The 23,640-nt window shown below is 38.5% G+C and overlaps 1 protein-coding gene across 3 annotated transcripts in view; it reads right to left on the reverse strand.

Moving 5' to 3' along the window:
• The window catches only part of LOC111862988 (hemocytin), a 115,067-nt gene that overhangs the window by 51,966 nt on the left and 39,461 nt on the right, over window positions 1–23,640 (reverse strand). For all 3 annotated transcript variants that reach the window (XM_023848892.2, XM_023848891.2, XM_023848893.2), the window contains 16 exons: window positions 22,469–22,661; window positions 19,494–19,582; window positions 17,822–18,044; window positions 16,866–17,036; window positions 15,910–16,162; window positions 15,132–15,282; window positions 14,330–14,508; window positions 13,152–13,332; window positions 11,254–11,384; window positions 9,206–9,326; window positions 7,825–7,968; window positions 6,084–6,202; window positions 5,211–5,341; window positions 3,694–3,822; window positions 2,307–2,463; window positions 1,214–1,430 (listed from right to left, as the gene is read on the reverse strand). In XM_023848892.2, the coding sequence (XP_023704660.1) occupies window positions 1,214–1,430; window positions 2,307–2,463; window positions 3,694–3,822; window positions 5,211–5,341; window positions 6,084–6,202; window positions 7,825–7,968; window positions 9,206–9,326; window positions 11,254–11,384; window positions 13,152–13,332; window positions 14,330–14,508; window positions 15,132–15,282; window positions 15,910–16,162; window positions 16,866–17,036; window positions 17,822–18,044; window positions 19,494–19,582; window positions 22,469–22,661 (2,589 nt within the window). The remainder of the gene's footprint in view (window positions 1–1,213; window positions 1,431–2,306; window positions 2,464–3,693; window positions 3,823–5,210; window positions 5,342–6,083; window positions 6,203–7,824; window positions 7,969–9,205; window positions 9,327–11,253; window positions 11,385–13,151; window positions 13,333–14,329; window positions 14,509–15,131; window positions 15,283–15,909; window positions 16,163–16,865; window positions 17,037–17,821; window positions 18,045–19,493; window positions 19,583–22,468; window positions 22,662–23,640) is intronic.

Here is a 23,640-nt window from a genome sequence, read left to right on the forward strand (position 1 = left end):
GCCGTGATGCGCCGAGCGAAGCCGAAGCGAGCCGATGTTAGCCGAGTCCTAGCATCCTGGTCGCTATGCAACGCAAGTCAACGCGGTGACGTCACCGAGGGATATCGCGGTTACTAGGCAGCCGTCAACAACTCCGGACAGCGTGGCTAGCAACAAGGCACCAGGCAACAACTGTCCGATCGAGGCTACATAAGAAGCAGCGAAGGCTATTCACAGTTAGTTATAAAGTAACAATCGCCGAGTTGAAACATAACAGCCGCGTGTGCGATAACCAGTGATAACCAGTCATATCTGGAGTGTGTAATTCAGGGAGACTTGTATAGCTCCCGCATTATCAGTACGTGAAGACTCTCGAAGAGAGTGTTAAGAGATTTTGTTCTAGGGTTTGTAAAGTGTGGAAACCCATAACATTGTGATAATTAATTGTAGCCGTTATTTGTAGATTGTTAAATAAACCAATTAACCATCTCTACGGAGTCTTCAGTAACGAAACACATTACAATATTTAAAGTGAACCTTAAGATGAAAAATTTTCAAGTTCAGTAAAAGGCAAGGAATTTCTTGACCAGCTGAGCAACTACTATTCTGTGAAGGCGAATTCTATTCCATGGAGTTAGATATTTAGCTCGTAATGATTCTAGGGCTAGTGGCTTGTGTAAAGTCATGTCCCTTCCTGTCCATTTCCTCAGAATCATCTTAATACTCCCTGAGTCTTTTCACTTAAATGCAATTCATTTAAAAGTGCTGTTAGCTGCTTACGCTATACAACACTGAACGGTAAGATGATTAAAAAAGAAGTAAAGGTATTCCTGTAAGAGGCCGTGGAGGCCCATAGGGTTGTGAGATGTTGAGGCTCCCACATTTTCTAGACAATCGGCTCACATATGGCGGTGAGGTTGTCAGCCCTATACGCTGGCCGCCCTTTACCCCCAGGAATAATCCTGGTACTCATTTCTGTTAGAGGCTGAGTCGACCCCAGGGCCCTAATGCAGCTGGAAGGATTAGGTAGATAAGATCATCAATGAACAATAAATTGAAAGTGATGTGGAGGAAATAGCCATGACTTAATTTGAGGCACTACTTTGGTAACTGCCAGAAAGGACAGAAGGAAACCATAAAAAGAATCCAACCTGGATAGTTGGTGTCCTGGTCAGGAAGCTGCAGAACACAAATCAGAGGCAGAGCCACTTAAACTCAGACTGGAGTTGCTTACCAGTTCATTTACTGTAGGAAGTGGCTCGACATCAGTGTCTGTTCCAGACTTCTGATTATCCTTGCTTCGCCATTTTGTCCAACCTCCTGTACATGAAGGTGGCGCAGTTTCCTGTGGTATACTTGTGATTGCTGATATAGGTGTGGGTGTTGATGGAGTATACGTTGCAGAAGTACAAGGCTGGCCAAGGCACGTTTTCTTTTGGTGAGAGCATGTGCTGCAATGAGCAGAAGGTACATATTTACCAGTAGGTCCATACAATGAATTGTCTCCAGTTTAGGAAACACAGATGTGCTTAAGGTTACAGTCACTGCAATGTGACATTATGCAGTCCGGCAGACAAGTTATCAGTGTTCCAGAGGAACCTGTTACCTATATCTCTTACCCTTCTCTGATGCTGAACATACAACTGTGAGGGTCAGGAAATTGAAAAGAAACAAGACAAAAGAGGAAGGAAAGGAAAATGGGGGAGGAAAAGGATAATGAAAACATGGAAGATAAAAGGATATGATGTATCTGAAACATTCTTCAGGGTGGCATAATAATCAGATAGTGGCATAGATCATTGCATCATCATCATCATCGTAAATTTACTCTCTTCTATTTTTGGTATACAATGGGAACCGAAATCACCATAGCAGAAATATCACTGAACACACAGGACTTCTCGTGTGTAATATTGCCTACTCAAGGTGTGACATACCTTCAGAGATGTTTTAGACAAACAATAACAATGAAGAATACGAAAAGGCTTCCTCTCGATGATTTAAGCCTGAAATGGTGACCTTGAAGTTGAGGGTAGCAAGTTCCTCTGCAAGGTTGATAAGCATCTGTTGGACTATAAGGCATCATATCCACACCGTGCTTCTAAAGGTGTCCCATTTTCAATGGTTATTCATTGTGTTTGTCCAAAGGACTTTTTCTTCTTGGTATTACCCCTTCATGGGTTTGCCATCTTTGGTTCCCACAGTCATCTGCTCTCCCAGTCTTCAGCTTCTAACCTCAATCTTAAATAATTGACTTCATATTATTATTAATGTTGTGGTTGTTTGGAGGAGGAGGAGGAAGAGAATGTTTATTTCAGTACACTCACCATTTATGGCAGTCATCTTGCTCCACAATATCACCTTCATAAAATACCACGTCACCTATCTGCATGCAGAATGGCTTGCAGGTAGCAACAGGCACACATTCAAGTGATGTTAAATTGTTGAAGACTTGGCCAGGAGGACAGGGCTTTATCTCACAGCCTATAGCAAGACATAAACCAAAGGTTTGGCCAAATTAACTCAGGCACACAGAATCTCAAGTATTACCCATCTCCACTACTGAGTGAGTGGTCCCTTAGCCATCATCGTCTCATCGAAAGCTACATGAAAATACTCACATTGCTATCATGTTTCTGTTTGACATGCTACAAAAAAATTACCTTAAAAGTACTGCACATTTTTTGAAGCTCTATTACCATACATGATTTCAGGGCCCTATATTGTTACTCCCATTTCACAAGCTCCTCAGTTTTATTGTTCTTGATTGTAAGAAATAAAATGGGAGGTGCAGCAGATAACACTCAAACCAAATTTCGTGAAAATCAGTTAACTGGTTCAAAAGTTGAAAAGGAAGACTTAGAGAGGATGGTATTTTATAAGTCTACTTTTCTACCACAGATATGGAAAGTAGACTAAAATGAAGGTACATAAATTTTATACTAAAACAAATTCAGCACATCTATGCATCATGGGAAAAGACTGTTTTCTTGAAAAATGTGTCAATATCATGAAATTCTGCAAGGTGAACCCTATTTCCCATTGCTATGTTGTAAGCAGAGATGTGGTACTATGGGATTTTTTTACTTCACAATCATAATAAAAATACAGTAATTCCTTTTCCAGCTCCTTTATGTGTGCTGCTTGCCCAAGAACTTTATGGTCTTGCTGATCTAAAATAAGGTGGAAATAACAAACACATTACCAACTATCCCTCTACATTACTAGTGCATGTGCATAGGCCAGTAATGGCCAACACATAACATATGTGGCATGAATTTCTTAACAAATTAGCAATTCTTAAAAAAAAAAACAAAAAAAAACATTTTTTTGTTCAATACAGTGGTATATGATTTGAGAATAATGAATTGGAAAGGATCTGGAAGGAAGCATTCGTGGCCTAATTTATTATATTATCCAGCATTTGGCTGGAGGAACTGAGTAAAACCATGAAAAATCTCAATCATCAAAGCCGGTGTATCAGCTGAGATCAGAATCAGCCATTTACCAAATGCAAGTCAGAGCTGTTACTGTCATAAAAAACTTGTTCAGTTCTACAGTCATATTTTATAATTTCTGCAAGAACAAAATTCTGTAAGCCAAACATCTGTAATGTGAGGGAGCACTGTAAGAAAAACAGAAATCTATTCCCAATAAACAAAATAAAAATTTGTCATAGGAGATAACAGAGGTAAACAATAAACTGAAGCCCACCTTCGACACATGCATCCTCACTACAAAGCTGATTGAGATTGCTGTGAATGATGTAATTGTCACATGTCTGCTTTGGGCAGGTCTGCACACATGGGCTGTAGTGTGAACACTTCTCATCACACTGGATTGCTACAGACACCAAAGATAAACAAGGTCAGAATCTCAGTGATTTCATGTCATTGGGTAGCAAGACACACCCTCCTATTGGGTATGTGAAGCCTCATAAGGGGGTACATGAGATATATTTCATACATTGCCAGACACACGTCAAAAGGGAATACAAATGTCATGGCAACTACCTTCATGATATTTTCTGTGAATTAAATAAATTAAGCTTTTTTACTTCACAGAATGTATCCTGTTGTGTTATCCTATAATTCATTACTGTTTTTCACCTCAACACAAGAATTATCAAAATCTCATTCACATTTCACTGTGTATATTGAGTTTATTAGTTTTAATGGCATGACAATGTGCTACATGTTTTGGGTTATAGAGCCATCATCAGGCAAATATATTATAATACATTTTCACACTACTGAATTTCACTTTATATGGATTTTAATATTAACGATATAATAACTATCACTAATGTACATGAGTTTCCACTCAGTTAATACATTTAACATTTTTTCTGAATTAATGCAAATAGTATAAATGTATTAAAATTGGAATAAAAGTTTTAAATTCAAATAGATGCCTAGAGATGTACATAAATATATATGTGGTATAGTAAAATAAAATAAAACTTTTTAAGTTATAAAATATATTATGTTGTTATGATGTACTAAAACAATCTGGCAATGAATTGAAATTGTTGTTCNTATAGGAATATTCTTGGAATATTCTTGGGAGTAAAGGGCGGCCAGCGCGTAGGGCTGACAGCCTTGCCGCCATCTATGAGCCGATTGTCTAGAAAATGTGGAAACCTCGACATCTCACAACCCTATGGGCCTCCACAGCCTGTTACAGGGATACCTTTACTTTTTACTTTACTTACTTCTTACTATTTATTCTGGTATCTATTACCACAATTATAACGTTATAATTTGAGTTATTTAGAGGTGTTGTTTTGATTGTGGTTGGACCTGTTTTCTTTTTACTCCCATTTGATTTCCTAATGGAGTAGCTGCACTGTTCGGAATCAGTTGTTGTGACGTTCTATAATGTTCTATTCTATGTTTTCCATGATCTGGTTTTCTTTATTTATGGGCTTATCCACCTCTTGCAATTCTGTGTCTGGTTTCATTGTGTGCTAGATTTCAACCACTGTGTTGTGGCAGAAAACAATAGTGAAGTAAAGCTTGTTTTGAATAAAAAAGTCTTTGCAGCTCAGCAAGTTTATGATGGCACAGCAGGAGATAAAAATGAAGCTGTCATCAAAAAGAGGCACAACAAATCACACTCAGGTCAAATAAACCTGGAGACCTCTTGCATTGTATGGCTCTGCAATAAATGTAAGTGAATGGTGACAAGACAATGAGTGTAGTGACAGTACTTCTGGCTGCAATACTTACGGCACAGCTGTTGTGATCTCCATTTTATGCTTGCACCTCGTATGTTACACTCCTGAGCATAAGCTGAAATGGCTGTACACAGGCACTCACAGTCACCACCCAAATCACAGCCACATGCATCAAAAATACATCTGAAGAAAGAAAGCTCTCATAAGGTAAAATATACTAACACTAGAGCAAAAAATCCAAAGTTTCAACACCATCAACATTGTTATGCATGATCCTAAGCCAGTTACATCTACCCTCACAGCCCCACACCCATTTTCCCTAAGGTTAGTCATAATGTTATAAGCCCAACACCTTCTTGGTCTTCTGAGTGGATGTTTTCCTAAACTTCTGCCTTCAACACTCTGTACACAGTCCATCCTAGCTACCTGCTGGGGCCACTGCATCCTTACAAATTACAAAAATATTCTTTCATGACATAAGATGAATGAGTATTCAGAAAAGTTTATGGCAATATAATCAAAATTCACAGCAGTTCTTCAAATGACTTCCTGCATTCAGAACTATATTCATCTATATCTGAAATACCCAGTACTTCAGAAACTGGATCCATTTGTCATGAGGTGAAAGGGCAGAAAGAATCTTATTCAGCTGGACCTTAGCTGATCTTGACCACTGGGGCCACATATGTAGGTGGGACGAACCATTAAGGGTAGCTCTGTCTAGTGGACCCAACTGTGTGAGATCATTTTCACTTCTTACAACTAATCACAGAAATAGATTAAATTTCTGAAATGCTGTTCATATTGAATACACCCCAATATAATATTCATAGAATGAAACAAGCACTGTCACAAGCATTTACAGAATCAATACATTCCAGATTACAAGGCAGTTACTTCATGCACAAAGAGAGCTGATTATTACCTTTCAAGATACGGTTCCAGTGGTACTTCAGAGTGGCAAGGCTGAAAAACAGATGACTTCAATACTCCGCATTTCTTCATAGCCCACAGCTTGCGGTTTGGATGACTGAGACATGTGTCCTGTAAAGGTCAGTGATTATAGTAACTTTCAAGAAACATTAAATGTAAACTGGGGAAAAAAAAACAATGTTGGAAATGTAATGGATTTTTGAGATTCTAGGGTTCTTCATGGTTAATTTCTCTTTCCTGAAACCTGGAGACAAATTTAAAAAATCAGAATATAGTGATTTGGTACTATTTGGAAAAAAAAAAAAATCCCTTTCTGTACACAAACTGAAAAGACAAAGCTACATTAAATGACACAATCTAACACATAAAGTACTTCATAGGTGTCATTAGTAATTACATTTTTTGGCCCAGGATAGCACAGTCAGTATAGTGACTATGCTATGGGCTAGATGATGTAGGAATCAGGGTTCATTTCATGGCAAAAATAAGAGGTTCGGGCCCAGGATAGCCCAGTCAGTATAGTGACTACACTATGGGCTAGATGATGTAGGAATCAGGGTTCAATTCATGGCAAGAATAAAAGGTTTTTTTCTTCTCCATAATATCCAGACAACTTCTGGGGCCCACCCAGTTTCCTATATAAGAGATAACGAGGGATGTTTCCCCGGCGGTAATGTAGCCGAGGCAAGAAGCTCACCCCTCACCTCAATTTAGTACCAAGGTTGAGAATTGTGGAGCTATACCTCCATTCACCCATATTTCTTCATAGCATGGTTAAATTTATAAATAAATTTATCCTTACAAATTATAAATCACTCCGTCCAATGTGACCTGTAAGTTTTTTACTACGCAAAAACTTAACACCCTTACATGTTTCGGTCTCTGTGGACCATCTTCAGAGGGCAAACATCACTACAAATAGGAAACCACTATCACATAATTTGTTTACACGCAAAGTATGTACACTTATATGTTACAACACACAGTACACAGAATAGAACGTTTCACAAACACAGCAGTTTCCTGGGAATGTAAGTTTTAAAAATGTATAAGATTCCTTGATGCTAATTTATTAAAAGTTTTTTAGATTGTCAATGATTAAAATTCGTAAACCATGCAGGCTCGTGTTCGTCCTCCCATCGTCTCTCTTATATGGGGCAGATATTGTGNAATTTATCCTTACCTTTACCTATTTTAAAGAATGTCAAAAAAATATGAATAGGCTGTTTTTATGTAAAATTTGGGTAATTTCTTCCAGTAACAGTTTGCTCTTTACTTACATGTATCTTCAATTATTCGTCTAATAAAATGCAATAAAAATCTTCAGCTGTTCTCCTGATACTCTGCAGTAACTGAAATGCTACACCATCTATGAAGTATACATTTCAAATGATATATAGATCATCACCACCATAATTTTATTTACACCGATATTAAATTTACAAAAAGTTGTGTAGATGTGAGATCCAAGGTTCTCAGGCAGTGAACACTGCTGTCTTCTGGGCTGTGATAACATTTAGTCTGGTAGACAGGTATCATTATTTCAGAGGCCCTTGTTACTTCAGTCATCAGGGTATGTCACCCTGAAGATGGATACAACAGGTTCCTCTGAAACACTGGCACCTATCTACCAAACTACACAACACAACATTACCGAAGATTATAATCTCACTACTCTGTTCCCTGTTACCTAATGTTTGCTGATAAATTTGAAAGTAAGACCGTATGCTTACCTCAACATCGACTGATTCTGGGCAGTAAGACTGGAGCCGCCATGAATCACCAAACAGTCTAGCAGATACCTCACTTAGACCACCAGAAGGAGTTTGAAAATCATCTAATTGGTTATCATTGTAGTTACCACACAAGCCTTTCAGCTAAAACAGTGAAAGAAGATTTCAGACTTCACATTGCAAAATCATGAGTTCCGCAGAGAACTGGCAGTTTCAGATGTGATTATGGGCACTGAACATCCAGGCATTGAAGCCAGTGTTTAATCTGTATATTTCATAATGACAATTTTCTTATGCTACTGATAAAACATATTCAGACTATCACACACTGAGCACATAACAAGGACCCCTACAAAGGAAATGTCTGGTTTTGTAATATTAAATATGCAATAACCACTTCCATATAGTAGAGATATTCTTGAGAAGCTAACAACTGCTCAACTATTCAAGAAAATCTACAATTTTAAGGATCTAAAGGCTCATTACCACATTCACAAGAACCCACCATTGGTTTCTATTCTAAACCAAATTAACTCTTTCAGTAGCCTCCCACCCTATCTCTTTAAGAAACATTTTATTATCATTTTTCCAACTATGTCTAGGTCTTCCAAGTGGTCTCCTTCCTTCAGGTTTTCAATTAAAATTTTGCATGCATTCACTTCTCACTCATGCATGCTACATGCTCCACCTGACCCATCTTCCTTAATTTGATCATACTATTAACATTTGGCGAGGAGTATAAATTATGAGACTTTTCATTACACAATCTTTTTCCAGCTTCCTGTTACTTTCTCCTCCTTAGATCTACATATCCCCCTTAGCTCCATGTTCTCCTACTTCCTTAGTCTGTGTTCTTCCGTTAATGTGAGAGGCAAGCTTTCACATCATTACAAAACCAGCAAAATTAAAATTGAATGCATTTCATCTCTATATTTTTAGAAGACAGAAAGATTTGGAACTGAGTGACAGCAGACATTGACCAAATTTAATCTGCTCTTGATTTCTTTGTGAAACCAATTTTAATAAACCTCTAGGCATTATATATTATCATTCTCTGGTTTCTCAGTAAGCATTTCAAAACCAAAATATCAACAAAAGATGAATTTTAGGGAATGAAAGTTACTTGGTTTGGAAATGACATAAGACAATTAAAATTTCTTACTTCTCTTCATGTTGTGATACATTCTCATATCAGAAACAAGTGATAAAGAAATTCTGTTGGCAAATGACATGTGTGCTATTGAGAAGAAAATGAATCTTCTGTTCCTCAGCATTATGTATTCATTCTATACAGTTCATCCACAGGATGTATAAATAATAACTGAAATATGAAAACCAAAATCACTGCATATGTAAACTTGGAAGTCATCAATTCACTCACCCTGTCCTTCCATTTTGGGTCAGCCCTGATGTAAACTCTGGTTCCTCTGTCCCACTGAAGAACTAAACCCAAGTCAAAGACCTCAGCAAACACAAATAGACCAGCTTCACGGATTGTTATTCTGCAACAATGTTGTTATAGTTCTATAAATGTCAAATATCAGTTTGTCTGCCATGCTCTGAATATCATGAACATTACTGAAAAGACACAAATCCTTTCTTCAGTTAGAAGGGAATGCTGCATTATTAAATCAACTTTTATCCTTGACAGAGATAGAAACATTATACTTAGAAGTGTTTAGGCTATGCCATCATCTGTTTAAGGGTTCACTTCCCCTTGCCAGGAAGTAAACCCAATTAACAGGTCAATCAGCCAATGGCCTGGTCAATATATCAACTGAGTTACCCTGGCCCCCTTATTTCAGTCGTTAATGTTCATCAAATCAAAGAATCAAAGAAGAAATTACAGAGAGAATATACAGGGATGGAAAATGTGAGCTGAAGAATAAGCCAAGCAAGAAACCAGCATGAAGCAGGTGGCAAGTACGTAGGGGCTGAAATCCCCACATCAGAGATCTCACTCAAACACAGAATTTTTCTTCTGTAAGGTTTCCTATTGAAGGTATAACATGCAATCAAAAATTCTTTAAATAAAACATGGACTAAGAAAGGGTGATATTACAATTAGTACCCATGGCATATGTACAGAGTCCCAGAAAATAAACAAGGGAGAAATTCTGCAACCAGGATATTAGACAACACATAAAATCAGAAACACTACAAGAAAATCTGAAGAAAGAATAAAGTGATATGGTCTATGGTATGTCTTTGAGAGCACAAAAAATTAAGATGACAGATGACCAATGCAGAGACCTAGTAATTTTGCCTGTGGTTCTGTATGGGTGTGAAACTTGGTCTCTGACATTAAGGGAGGAACATATTTCTATTTCTATTTATTCATTTTCCATAAATCCATACAGAAAACAATTTCATAGTATGTGAAAATAGTCACAAATAAAGCAGTATAATGTACATATAGTCAGACACTGAGTCATAGTCATAGACCGAGGGTGTTTGAGAACAGGGGCTGAGGAGAATATTTGGACCGAAGGGAGGTGAAGTAACAGGAGGTTGGAGAAAACTGCACAATGAGGAGCTTCATAACTTGTACTCTTCTCCAAGTATAATTAGAATGATCCAGTCAAGGAGGATGAGATGGGCACGGCATATGGGAAGAAGAGAAATGCATATAGGATATCGATAAGAGAGCCAGAAGGAAAGAGACCCCTAGTGGATAATATTAAAATGGATCTTAGAGAGACAGGAAGGGGTGGTATAGACTGGAATGATCTGGCTCAGGATAGGGACTGACAGAGGGCCCTTATGAACACAGTAATGAACCTTTGTATTCCATAAAATGCTGGGAAGTTCTTGAGTAGCTGCACAACTAGCATCTTCTGAAGAAGGGCTCAGCTCTCAGTATCTCAGACTATATAGCATCGATGATGGTGATGATGATGATGAGCTCTGATATCTTATGGTAGTGACTGTTAAGATTAAGGTTTTCTGGGATGTGAGGCTGTGTAGTTTGGTAGACAGGTACAAATGTTTTGAAAGAAACTGCTAAGATGGAGGCAGGAGTTCCCTATCCACCAAACTATTTTGAGTCATATCCCAGAAAACTGTAATCTTGATGGTTATGTTGATGATAACTGTTATTTCATGAGGCAGAATGTAGGGTACTGAATTAGAAAACCCCGGGTTCAGTAGAGCACACATTAATTTTTTGAACAGATATTTATGGCTAATTTGGTGGGCTAGGGTATAGAGTCAGTTAAAGAGACAGTGAAAGGTACTGTGCAAAAATATTGGAATGGTAAGGACATGGAAATAGCCGGAAAGTACTGAAGACTAATTCATGAGATACCATCTGGCACACAATGGAGGAGAATATGTAACTCATGATGTGATCAAGGAGGGAATTTGAAAGGATCTGGACTGAAGAGATTGACAGGTTGAGAACTGCGAAGCTGTAACCATGTACTGTACCTTCCTAAGTTTGTGTGTGAAGGAACAGGTTTCTCTCTTGTAAAGGTGATTATTTCCTGTTTCTCAGATGACCCCACCCTCAATGTGACTGACTTGGAACAGCTGATGCCATCTGATCCACATGGCACATTCTATTAAAAAGACAACATAATATACTACAATTTTTTTGTGCATCATATAACATCATTGTCATATATAGATTATATAACATCAAATGGTAGGATGTTTGATGCACAGTTAGTTGGAAAGTATTTGGAAGGAAGGGGATGCTATCCTAGCATTTGCCTGGAGGAACTGAGGAAAGTCAGGATAGAACTCAGCCAGGATAATCAGTATCCCTGCCAAGATTCAAACTGATCATCTCTTGAATATAAGTTCAGAGAGTTAACTCTAGACTAACCTGCTTCGTTTGGCAATTTTTAAATATCCAGATAGAGTTAAATGCTCTTAAAATTATCATCTACTATTATTCTCATTTAATCTGTGACTAGAATGTCAACACAGCAAGCAACCTAGAGAAAACTTTTCATTTCAGGATTCCTCTAAATGTCAGCTCTTAAATAACACTGTACAGATGTCTGAGCTATTGTAAAGTAGATTACTTTGTCATATCATCATAAGTAGTAATTTACATTTTTCAGTAAAGCTTTTAGAAGTGTGAATAAATTTCTATCAAGGAAATGTTATATTCACATCAAAATCATCTCTGGTGATCAGATGTGACAAAGCTGAGCTGAGAACCAATATTTTAGAGACACGATACTTCTGTCACCCCTGATAATGGAGACAGAGCAGATCTCTGAAACATTTCATTAATTGAGATGTGACATGTCTTACCACTTGGGATGCTTTCTGAACATTTCTCTATCATGACAGCTTACAATTTTATATAGATATTGATACTGCAGCAAAACTTCCAGTCAATTTTATAATATACTCAACACAACCATAACTTCAATTAACTCCCCAAATATCATAATCTGACAAAATGTCTGTACTCCTTTGCAGCAAATGTAAACTGACAGTCACTGGTAGTTTTTCCTTCATAACAGCTTCTTATGAAGAGACAGAAATGCAAACATGAATGTTCTGTATTGTTAATATGTATAACAGATGGCAAACATGCATAATATTTTGTAGAATCCGAGTTCTCACAGCAATGATTAGGTATGTAGAACCATGTAGTCAACTGAGAATCAAACTACATCCTGCTGGAATATATGGCCACCATCTGCTTACTGCCTCCTTCATGCTGGTTTCTTGTTTTGCTTACTTTCCAACCCTGAAGATGGAGGTAACATGATCCTCCGAAATGTCAGCTGACTTTCAACAGACTAGATGGCACTATATCCCAGTTGATAGGAGTCTATGTACAATATTTTACTCAAAAAAAGGATATAGCTAAATGCTGCATAGCCAGTCTATCTAATCAAGGCAAGATGCATATTCAAGGTAAGTATCTGTGTAGAATTCAAAGGGGTTGATGATATTTCACCCTCTGCAGGTCCAGAATTACACTAACCTGACTCATAAAGGATCTATGTCTTTGTCTACTAAACTTCATGAAGTTTACATATTTTACAATTTATGTATCATGTATAATCAGGGGGCTTTCTCCATGTAACATACAATGGTACATCATACCAGGACCTCATTATGAAACAGAACACAAGAACAAAACACAAACTTAAAAGCATGTTATAAGAAACTAATTGATAATGAACACTGAAATCATAAAAAATAATTTACTTGGCTTTTAAAGGTTAAATCTCTGTAAAGGAAAGTTAGAAGTATGGTTTCCTGACCTTTGATATGTGAATAATAACAGCATTATTTTTTATAGAAAAAGGAACACTATGTGAAATGTATTTGACACTCAGTGCTGCTGGTATACCAACCTGTATTGAAATATCAAATATGTCATCATAGCCAAGTGAGCCCTTCACCAGAACATAATCACAGTTTCCATGGAAATCATAGATCCGTCCATCAAATGTCTTGTAATGGGAGTCACCCCAGGCCGTACATATACCAGCACAGACACGCTCCGAGCATGACCACTTGCCAGATTCACATTTGCTGCAAGAAAAATGCGAAGTGTGAGTACGTGTGGTGACATACCAATTGCTGCTCCTACAGAACATACAAAACATAGCAGATAAAGGGTAAAACATCAAATAATCCTACAGTGGAGACAACAAAATGATAACGCAGTCTTAAATTCATATGAATATTAATTAACACTTTAACCTTTAAATCCCAGGGCATGCAGTAGCACAGTTAGTTGAGGCACTATGCTACAGGCTGGAAGATCATAGGTTCAGTTCCTGATTAGGTCATTGGATTCTTCAGTTTACCTAATTCTTCCACACACACTATGGCCTTGGGGTCAACTCAGCCCCTAACAGAAATGAGTACGAGCAATCTTCCTGGGGATAAAGGGCAGCCAGTGTGTAAGACTGACAACCTCACTGTCACCTATGAGCTGACTGTCTAGAAAATGTTGCAGCCTCAACCTTTCCACAGCCTGATACAGGGATAGCTTTAACTTGTTTTACCTTTAAATCCCTGTAGTTGCTATATGTACCACATGCTTTGACATAGAAACACCCTGCAACCTGGGATAGACTTGAAAGGATTCTGACGATGGTGTATACTGCACTTCTTCTGGCTTATTTTGGACTTCATCCATCGTCTGGTATGTAAAAGACAAAAGACCACAACGTTTCGGAGACTGGATCAGGTGGGTAGGGAAGGATAAAACCTACTCAGTTGGGCCCGTTAGAAAGAGCTAGTCTCAGTCACTGGTCCAGTGATCCAGTCTCCGAAATGTTGTGGTCTTTTGCCTTTTACATACCAGATGATGGATGAAGTCCAAAATAAGCCAGAAGAAATACCCTGCATCCCGACTACAGAGTGTATTTATGTATGCTTTATTTACTTCACGCTAAACAGTGATTATTTCCTTAAACAACTTCAACTGGTTGGTCTTCGTAGCATAGAAGTAATGTGTTTCCTATAAGATAAGATCTGAATTTTTGTATATTACTTAGAAGTTTTTAAAGGGTTCACATACCAAGTGTTGCAATCTTCTTGCATGGTCTCACCCTCTCCATAACTCTTCCCACCATGATGGCAAGGACAGTCAACTGGTTTAATGCACTTCTTCGTGTGTGAATCCAGTACGTATCCTTTCTTGCATTTGCAACCTGTCCTGCATATGGCAGGGCTGTACTGTGGAGGACTGTGCATGTTCTGAAACAATACAAAAATATTTGTTGAATTTTCATATTTAAGTACTATAATCTATTTTAGCAATAAGCCATACCATGGTTGAGATAAGGATCCAATGTTTCAGAAACTTGCTCCTTCCTTGTATCTTGCACCATTTCTCAAGAATGTCTCACTATTCCACCTTAAAGATAGATGCTGAATCACTTAACTACCAAATTCCATGGCATCTTATCCTAGAAGACAGTAATTTTGAAGTTGTAACCCACTTTCACCAATTCAGTATGTTACCAGGAAACTGTTATTCATTCTGTATCTTTGTAACAGGTGAACAACAAAAGTTGGCTGAAGATTCACAAATGTAAAGTTATCCCTTTGTTTAAATCATTAAGCACTGGGCTGTGAAGACATACAGGGGAGTAGAAGTATAGAACTACCATCCTTAACCCCAGCACTAGATGAAGGTGAGTGGTCAGCTCCATGCCCTGCTAAATTATTCCGAGGGAAACAGCCACTGGTGCCCATTTGATATGAGGCTGGGTATGCCCTGGAGCTTGTCATAAATATGATTTAGGAACATTATTGCATGGTCTACCATGGTGCACCCCACAGAGGCTTCACAGTTAAACTAAAGAATAACGCAATACCTTGCATGTTACAGGTTCCACAGGCTCACAGGTGGTGAACTCCTGGTTTCCTTCATGACTGCAACCAGCTAACAATGCTCCCGTCTTAGGAAATTCTTCGGACTCTTCGGGTGTTGCAGGTCGACACTCCCATACGGCATTACGACACAGACTGCACAGATCAAGTGTTTCTCTTTAGTTTAAAGTTTCATTTAACACAGGGGACCTTTAATCTCAAAGTACAACATAACTCTTTTTCATAGTATAAATCCTACGTCAATCTCTCATCAAATTTTGATAAAGATTTTTCTATCCAGAACTCAAAGCCAGAACTTAGACTATAATGCCAGCCTTCATTCTAAAAACCATTATATGTGATGCAACAGCAGAATCGGCCCTCTACATGTCTCCATCTTCAGAACAGGTGAGCTGAGGTCAACATTGTCAACAAAACCATATTTGAAGATGAACACTGCAAAAAAGTAATACCATGAAAATTACTGTCATCTCACATGTGATGCCTTATATTCTGGTAGATGTTTACCATTTTTTGGGAGAAATATGCTTTCTCCATCTTCAGGGTAGAACAACCCTCTTCTACCCTGAAGATGGAGACAGCATGTTCCTCTGGAAAAATAGCAAACATCTACCGGACTACATAATGTCATGACCCCACTTGAAAGACAGGAATCTTCATGGTCACTACCACATGGGAACCTCAGATATCATGAGAATATTAAATGAAGGAAAATTAAATAAGGTACAATTTGGAATTCCTCTGTGACAAGAACCCACTTACCAAAGTTCCAGCCCTTTATTCCCTGGTCTGACTTCTTGGAAACCAGCTGGGTACTCCACACCATCATGCTGGCAGACACAGCGTCCCACAGGAATACATTCTCCTGTTGTAGTATCTATGGTTTGCCCTTCAGGGCAGTTGCAACCCTCAACACACTGCCTCCTGCACTGCGGATTCAGTGAGATGTCATAACACGAGTGTGTGCAAGTATTACCACATATTTGGTACACCTGTCCACCAGGGCAATGAACACCTAATCATAAAATACACATATAAAATCAATACTGCATCCCATTCTATTACACAAATTACTAATCCTACATGTCTAGTAGTAATATTTATTGTTATCTTATTATATTTTATTTTCGTGAAGAGCTAATTATTTATATACAGATTTTATCTACATCAATTGGAGAGCTGGGATAGCTCAGTTGGTATAGTGGCCAGCTATTGGATGGATGGCCAGGGTTCGATACCAATGAGAGACAAGAGATTTCTCTTCTCCACAGCATCCACATAATATGAGGTATGTTATGTAAGCCAATAGTTACAATCATGGAGATGACAAGAAGCTTTGAGGTTACATCTGACAAACTGATGTAGACAAAAAGGTAAAGTTGTCCCTGTGACTAAATAATTATGCACTATACCATCAAGATGTGTGGGGAAATGGAGGTATAGCTCCACCATTCTTGACCTCAGCACTAGATGGAAGTCAGTGGTCGGCTTCAAGGCGGCTCAGGGGAAGATCCCCCAATACACACTGTATAGGAGTGTCAGTGGGCCCCAGGGCTTGTATGGACACTGTGGAGAGCAAAATGTCTCTTGTCTCTGCAAAGAATAACCCCCCTTCCCCACAGTTTCCCATTCATCCAGCCAGTAAACTAGGTACTAGACTGACAGTCTATCCTGACCACCCACAAGTTCAAAGCCATTTTTAAATTGAAAAGCCTTACCACATTCTCTGATGTCATTTCTCCAATCAATCATGATTTCCTTGTGGGTACATTCCTTTGCATACGCAGCAAATATGGAACACAAACACTGTGAAACCTTTGTTTGACAGGAGCAAAGGTCATACAGGCAGTCCTGGTAATAAGGCTCTGGGTCCACTAGCCAGTGACATCCTGCAGAAAGCAACAAATATATTAAGGCAAGGCCATTATACTAAGCTTACAAAGATTATTCGTAAACATTAGTATCAAGGTCTTCTACAGTGCGTAAATTGACAGATAAGTAGCAATGTTTCAGAGGAACCTGCTGCCTCCATCTTCAGGAGAGAAACATCTTCTAACCCAAAGATGGAGACATGAGGTTGCTCAGAAATGTTACTACCTATCTACAAGACTACACAGCATCACATCCCAGAAAACTGCAATCTTAAGTGGCAGTCACCATTTAGTTCCATAACAGTATAAGTGACCAACAGATGACTGCTTTAAAGTAGAAACTAAAATCAAATTATCTTAACCTAAATCTTGGTAGTAGCATTTCCTACACACCAGATGAATGGTTTTGCTACCCTAATTCTCTATTTAGTGGTAAGGTCTACACTGATTATAATATTGCTTTTGGGCTTTCACAGTGGTTCAGTATCAATGTTGAGTCTTCCCCTGGATCTTTGCACTGTGTGGTTGTGCGCACTGCTGCAGACATTTCAGGGGAACATGTCAACTTCATTTTAATTAACACTGACCCACTGTACCATAATCAGAGGTGGCATTTACCTCTGGTAAGTTAGCAGCTTTGACCACATCTATAAAAGACTGAAGAACATTATCAACATGTGTTGTTATTGAACTCTATACCCCCATTTCACAATCATGACATGGTTTTAAGCATAGAAACAACCTTACATTGCCACTAATATCTTAGAAACTATGTCTGTATCCTGTACAGTCACTACAGATACCTTCAAAGAGTGATCCTTTCAATTTTGAGCAATGTTTCTCAGCAGTGGCTCTGTTGTGTGCGTTGACATCACAGGGATGGCTGGATGCCTCCCTCTCCAGAACATCCTCACAAACTTCATTTGTCTTCCATTTATTAGCAAATGCTGCTACATCTTGTTCTACATCACCTTCTGGAGTCAGGAAGTCATCATTCTGGTTCTGATTAAATGTCCCACACAGGCCCTACAATGTACCATTGTTTGCTCTGTATGCATGCTCACTATCCACAAAGTCATAAAGCAGTTTTACAGAAGATGTAGCAACTGCAACATTAATGTGTAACTTGAGTTTTGAGGATTTAGCCATATTACATATATGTAGAAGCTCTTCCAACATTTCTGCATATGTTACTGTTATCACATTCAGGATGAATTCATTGCAAGAAAGATCACAGTGGACATAAGGGTGAGAGCTGAATTTTAATTTATTTATTTATTGTTTATTTAATGATGCTGTTAGTAGCTCAAATTATACAGCATCAAATGACAGGTGAATAATGAACAGGAAAGGACATGCAATGATTGGTTGTGGCCTAATTTGAGGTAGCATAATTGGTTGAGGCACTATGCTACAAGGCAGAAGGTTGCGGGTTCAAATCCCGATGAGGTCTTCGGATTTTTCAATTGACCTAATCCTTTCAGCCGCACTATGGCCCTGGGGTGAACTCAGCCTCTAACAGAAATGAGTACCAGGAATATTCTTGGGGGTAAAGGGCGGCCGGAGTGTAGGGCTGACAACCTTGCCGCCACCTATGAGCCAATTGTCTAGAAAATGTGGGAACCTCAACGTCTCACAACCCTATGGGCCTCCAAGGCCTCTTACAGGGATACCTTTACTTTACTTACTAATTTGAAGTACTATTCTGGGCATCTACTTGGAGGGACTGACCATGAAAGTCTGAGAATAAAGCCAGATATTCCAGAATACAAGTTAGAAGAATTACCAACTGGGCCAACATGCTCTGGGGTGTAGAGTGTCATACTAGCCAATGGGGAGGGGTCATCATTCAATATGTACATCTTGCAGCAGAATGATCCCTTCCAATTTCATAGCACTAGGCAATTCATAGCCACCCTTACTCCAAGTGACAGACTGAATACATCAGGCCACATCATCATTCAACTCCACGTTTGGCAAAAGAATCGTGACTGGAGTTCATTCAGAAATGTTGGAACCCCTTCAACACGTCACAGCTAAACCCAAAAAGCCGAAGTTACACCTAAGATATAGGCCACAAAAACCCAATAAACTACTGAGATATTAGTACCTTTCACTTTCTAAGTTAATAAGTACCCACACTTTCATATGCATTAACTAAATTTAAGAACTTATTTTTCTGTAGATGTAGTCCTCCTGCATCCACTTTACATCTGGTATATTTCAACCAATAATCAAAACATCTTTACAGCTCACACACCAACACTAATGGTCTTCAATCGTTGCTTTGATTGCTGAATAATATATCCAGTTCAGATATTTTTAAATGTAATAATGGAATGCATACTACACCGCACGCAAAGACTGACAGGCCATCCCTCTTTGGCTGATAATGGCTGATAAGAGTACTGTCTGAATTATTTGCCTATTGAGCATTTAAACACATGTACAGTGTATGTGACAGACTCCCCATACCTTGGTGTTCCCCTGAAAACTGGCTGGAGCATCAATATAGACACGAGTTACGCCATCCCACCAAATTTCTAGCCCATTTGGAAGATCCACTGCAATGAGTAAATTTAATGATAGAACAGCAGATACCTTTGACTGCAAATTAGAAGCTCAGGTAACAAGAACATTAAATGGAATAACTCAGAGTTATGTATTTTGGCCAAGCAATCCAGATTTGATTGCCAGAAGGAGCATGAGGTCTTTCACTTCTCCATAATGTCTTCACAGGCTCTGAGCCCCCCCCCCCATTGGGTACCAGGAGCTGCTTTCCTGGGGGTGGAGCAGTAAGGCATGAAGATAATCACTCACCTCCATTTATTGCCAAGGTTAAGAATGGTGGAGCTATACCTCCATCCTCCCACATACCTCTTTGCATGATGATTTGGCATCAATCCTATGCCATTATCAGATCTTTCCAATGGAATGTGTGCAGAGGACGTTGAATAGTGTTGCTTAGGCTAAGGAAGTGGTACATTTTGTTTTGCCTAATAGTAAAATGTAATACAGTAGACAGCTTCAGTATCTGAGTTATAAGTTACACGTGTTATGTGTGAAATTCACATTTACAGTTCGTAATCATGTTGGAGGACATGATCACTGCCCCTGTATATCCAAATTCATAGTATAACAAAGCACAGAATATAGAGGGTCTACTGGATATTGGTCTTATGACCGATCGTATGAAATGTAAATAAAATCAAAGTGATGCCACAATAGAGCATGGGTTTTATAGAGGCTCTCTGGGAGCATTTTCTGAAATGAAAACAGCCAAACATGCATAAATAAGATGCATATGCAGTGATTTATATGGAGTTGTTTTGCAATTACAACATTCTATGGAGAGAACAACACTTGCACTTATAAGAATTCCCTCCACACACATTCTATTGAAAGACTCTGATGATGGGGTAAGGTTGATGCTGAAATATGAAACATTTTGAATTATTACAAATAAAGTTGTTGTTTGACTGAGCTTTTAACATATATTTATATCTACTTAACAAAATGGAATACAAGTATTCAAATATACATCTTTATGACACAATACACTAATTTATTGGAGCACAGTGGTTACTGTATGTACCATCTGCTACAATATTAAAAAATTCTGGATTATGCCTGTAGAGTATATAGTGTGTCTGGATGAAAGGTATCCAAAATAAAAAATGTATCTCTCTGAAACTAACTGTCACATATCCAGTTTATGTCATCGGAAAGGAAAACTCTGAAAGTTCTCTTCATGCCTGGCTTACATGCATGTGCCAGGTGGTGACCTTTGACAAGCGCAGTAACGATGTCAACATCACAGGAACAGGTTCAGTGCTTGTTTTGGCTAGCAGAGTTGCCATTTCTTACAGCTGTCCAGCGCCATTTTAGAACATAATATGGATGTCAACCTACTACACAGAAAAGCAATCGGTTCTGGGACAACAATCTGAGGACTACAGGTAGTCTGCTGCGTTTGAAATCTCCTGGAAAAACACAGACCTCTGAAGAAAATGTCAACTGCATTAGAAAGGCATTCCAGCAAAGTCCGCAGAAATCAAGTCATGGTGCTAGCTGGCAGTTCCAAATTCAATGTTCAACAGTGCATGATGTGCTACACAAAAGGTTACACTTAAGAGCTTACAAAATTCAAATTATTCATGCACTAAAACCAAGTGACCAAGTAGCAAGCACAAACTTTGTTTGTTGTGGACACACTAGAAAGAACTGACGTGTCATCCAATTTCCTCCACCAAGTGTGCTGCTCGGACGAGGTGACATTCTATGTCAGTAGAGTTACAAACAGGTACAACTGCAGGATTTAGGGCAGTCAAGATCCAGATGTCTCATGTGAGTTGGAGAGAGGCAAACCCAAAGTGAACCTATGGGCCAGCTCAATGCATGACAATTTGAGTGGAGCGTTTTTCTTTGCGGAAGAGAATGTGGCTGGATACATTCATACTTAGACATGCTGGAGCTGATGTGTTGCCCCAGTTACCACCTCAGACTATCCTCCAACAACATGGGGCACAGTCACATTTCGGCCACCATGTTAGGAATCACTTGGATAGAGAGATGGCTGGGAGATGGATCAGCAGAGGTGAACCAATCGCTTGGCCTCTTAGGTCACCAGGTGCAACCCCACTGGATTTTTTCTTATGGGGTTATGTGAAGAACATTGTCTATATCCAATAGGTTATAAGTTAACCTTGTATGGATTAAGGGAATGCTAATAAATATGAATATCAATATCAATAGCAGTTTAAGATCAATGACCTTCAACACCTGAAAGCTCACATACGGGACGCTGTGGCTACAGTAACAATAAACATTCTTCAAGCAATGTGGAACAAGGTCAAATATCATCTGGATATTTATAATGCCACCAAGTCAGGTCACACTGAAATTTATTGAGAAAGATCTATACTCAGAAAAAAAACTTTGATAGTTTCCTTTTGTAATGGTGCAACCCAAAACAATGTGTATAATAAATGCTTTCTGAGATATAAATATTTTATTTTGGATACCTTTCATCCAGACATCCTGTATTTATATGTTCTGTGTCTCAGAATAACGAGCAGTTAATTCCTGATACAACATTAACCAGTTAGTCGTTGTAATGGCGATGCAATATGTTTTCTGTGCAAGAGGAACTGAGTTTCTATGTATTAATTAAATTAATTTCAGGCTTCAAGGGCTTAAGTGTATTATAATTATGCTATGTTTAACAGTTCAGATCCTAAGTGAGGAGAATATTTTTACAATATAGAGAAATGGGAAGAAAACAAGATATTCAAAACAGTTTATCTCCTTTTAAAGGTGAGTGAACTTACCTCCTTGTCCCCACTATCCAGTTCCTTAAAATGTCCATAATTCAGACATATTAACAACTAAAACAAATTCTACTTATAGACAAAATCTGGCATATCAGACATTTTGTAACATGAACTTACCTAACAGGAAGATGGAAGATACAACATGTACATAAGCACCAGCAGCTGTGAAAGGCAACTTTGACATTTCCTGCCCATCTACCAACACTTCACGCCCTTGTTTCAACTTGATATTATGTCCATTGAGATTTATGGTAACAGTCTTTGTACAAGACGGATACTCAGAGCTCCTTGAAGGAAGGAAACTCATTGCCTACAACACATAAGCAATATTTCAGTTATGCAGACATGTGTCTACAATGAATTACTCAGTAAATTAATTGGTTAATTTAATATACTATATTGTATATAAAATGTATGTTCTCTTTCAGTTCATGTTGGTTAATCTAATATTAATATTTAATACAAAATATGGTTTATGACTATGTGTGTATGTGTTATGCACATTATCACTGGTAGTAATTTAGAATAGGACCAGTGGATAGCAGTAGTAAATGGAAGTGAGAGATGCCTATGTTTCAGCCCATTTGACAGTCTCAACTTATATTGAAAGAAGATGCATAATCAGATTCTACAGGTTTCTGATGAGGGCGTATAATACTTAGAATTACTGTGTTTTTGGATTACGTTCATTGTCCGGTATTCTAAAAAGTACAGAACACGATGTTTCAGAAACTGGATTTGTTTCGGTCCTAAGGTGAGGGAGGGACACACCTACTCTGTTGGGTCCCTTACAAAGAGCTAACCTCAATCCCTGGACAACCCATGTCAGTATATCTACAGCTATATAAAAACCTGAGACCAGGCTAGGTCAAAGTGAGATAACAGAAAAATATACAATAAAGATTATGATAAAACATGTACAGGCCTGAAACTAAGATAGAAAAGTAGCCAACAAACCAAGTCCATAAAAACTAATGCATAAGATTAAATGGAGAATTTTGTGAAACCATTTTGTGCCTATTGATAACTGTAGCTTTTAGAATATCAGACAATGGACAAAGTCCAAAAACCTGGTAATTCTAAGATACATAATGCCCTACCTACCTACCACTCAGTGCTACAGCCATGAGTGAGCCTTGGCCTCCTCTATAACCAGTCTCCACAACGAGGCTGGTTGTTAGGTTTCTGAACAAAATTCTTTTTACGGGGTTGTTAGGTTGTTAGTCTCATGTCCAACCCCCAACCTGGAGGACCAGGGTATCTCTCTTAGTCCGGACTCTTTCCTTTGA

This window comes from Cryptotermes secundus, unplaced genomic scaffold (assembly GCF_002891405.2).
Source record: "Cryptotermes secundus unplaced genomic scaffold, Csec_1.0 scaffold1016, whole genome shotgun sequence".
Taxonomy (NCBI): domain Eukaryota; kingdom Metazoa; phylum Arthropoda; class Insecta; order Blattodea; family Kalotermitidae; genus Cryptotermes; species Cryptotermes secundus.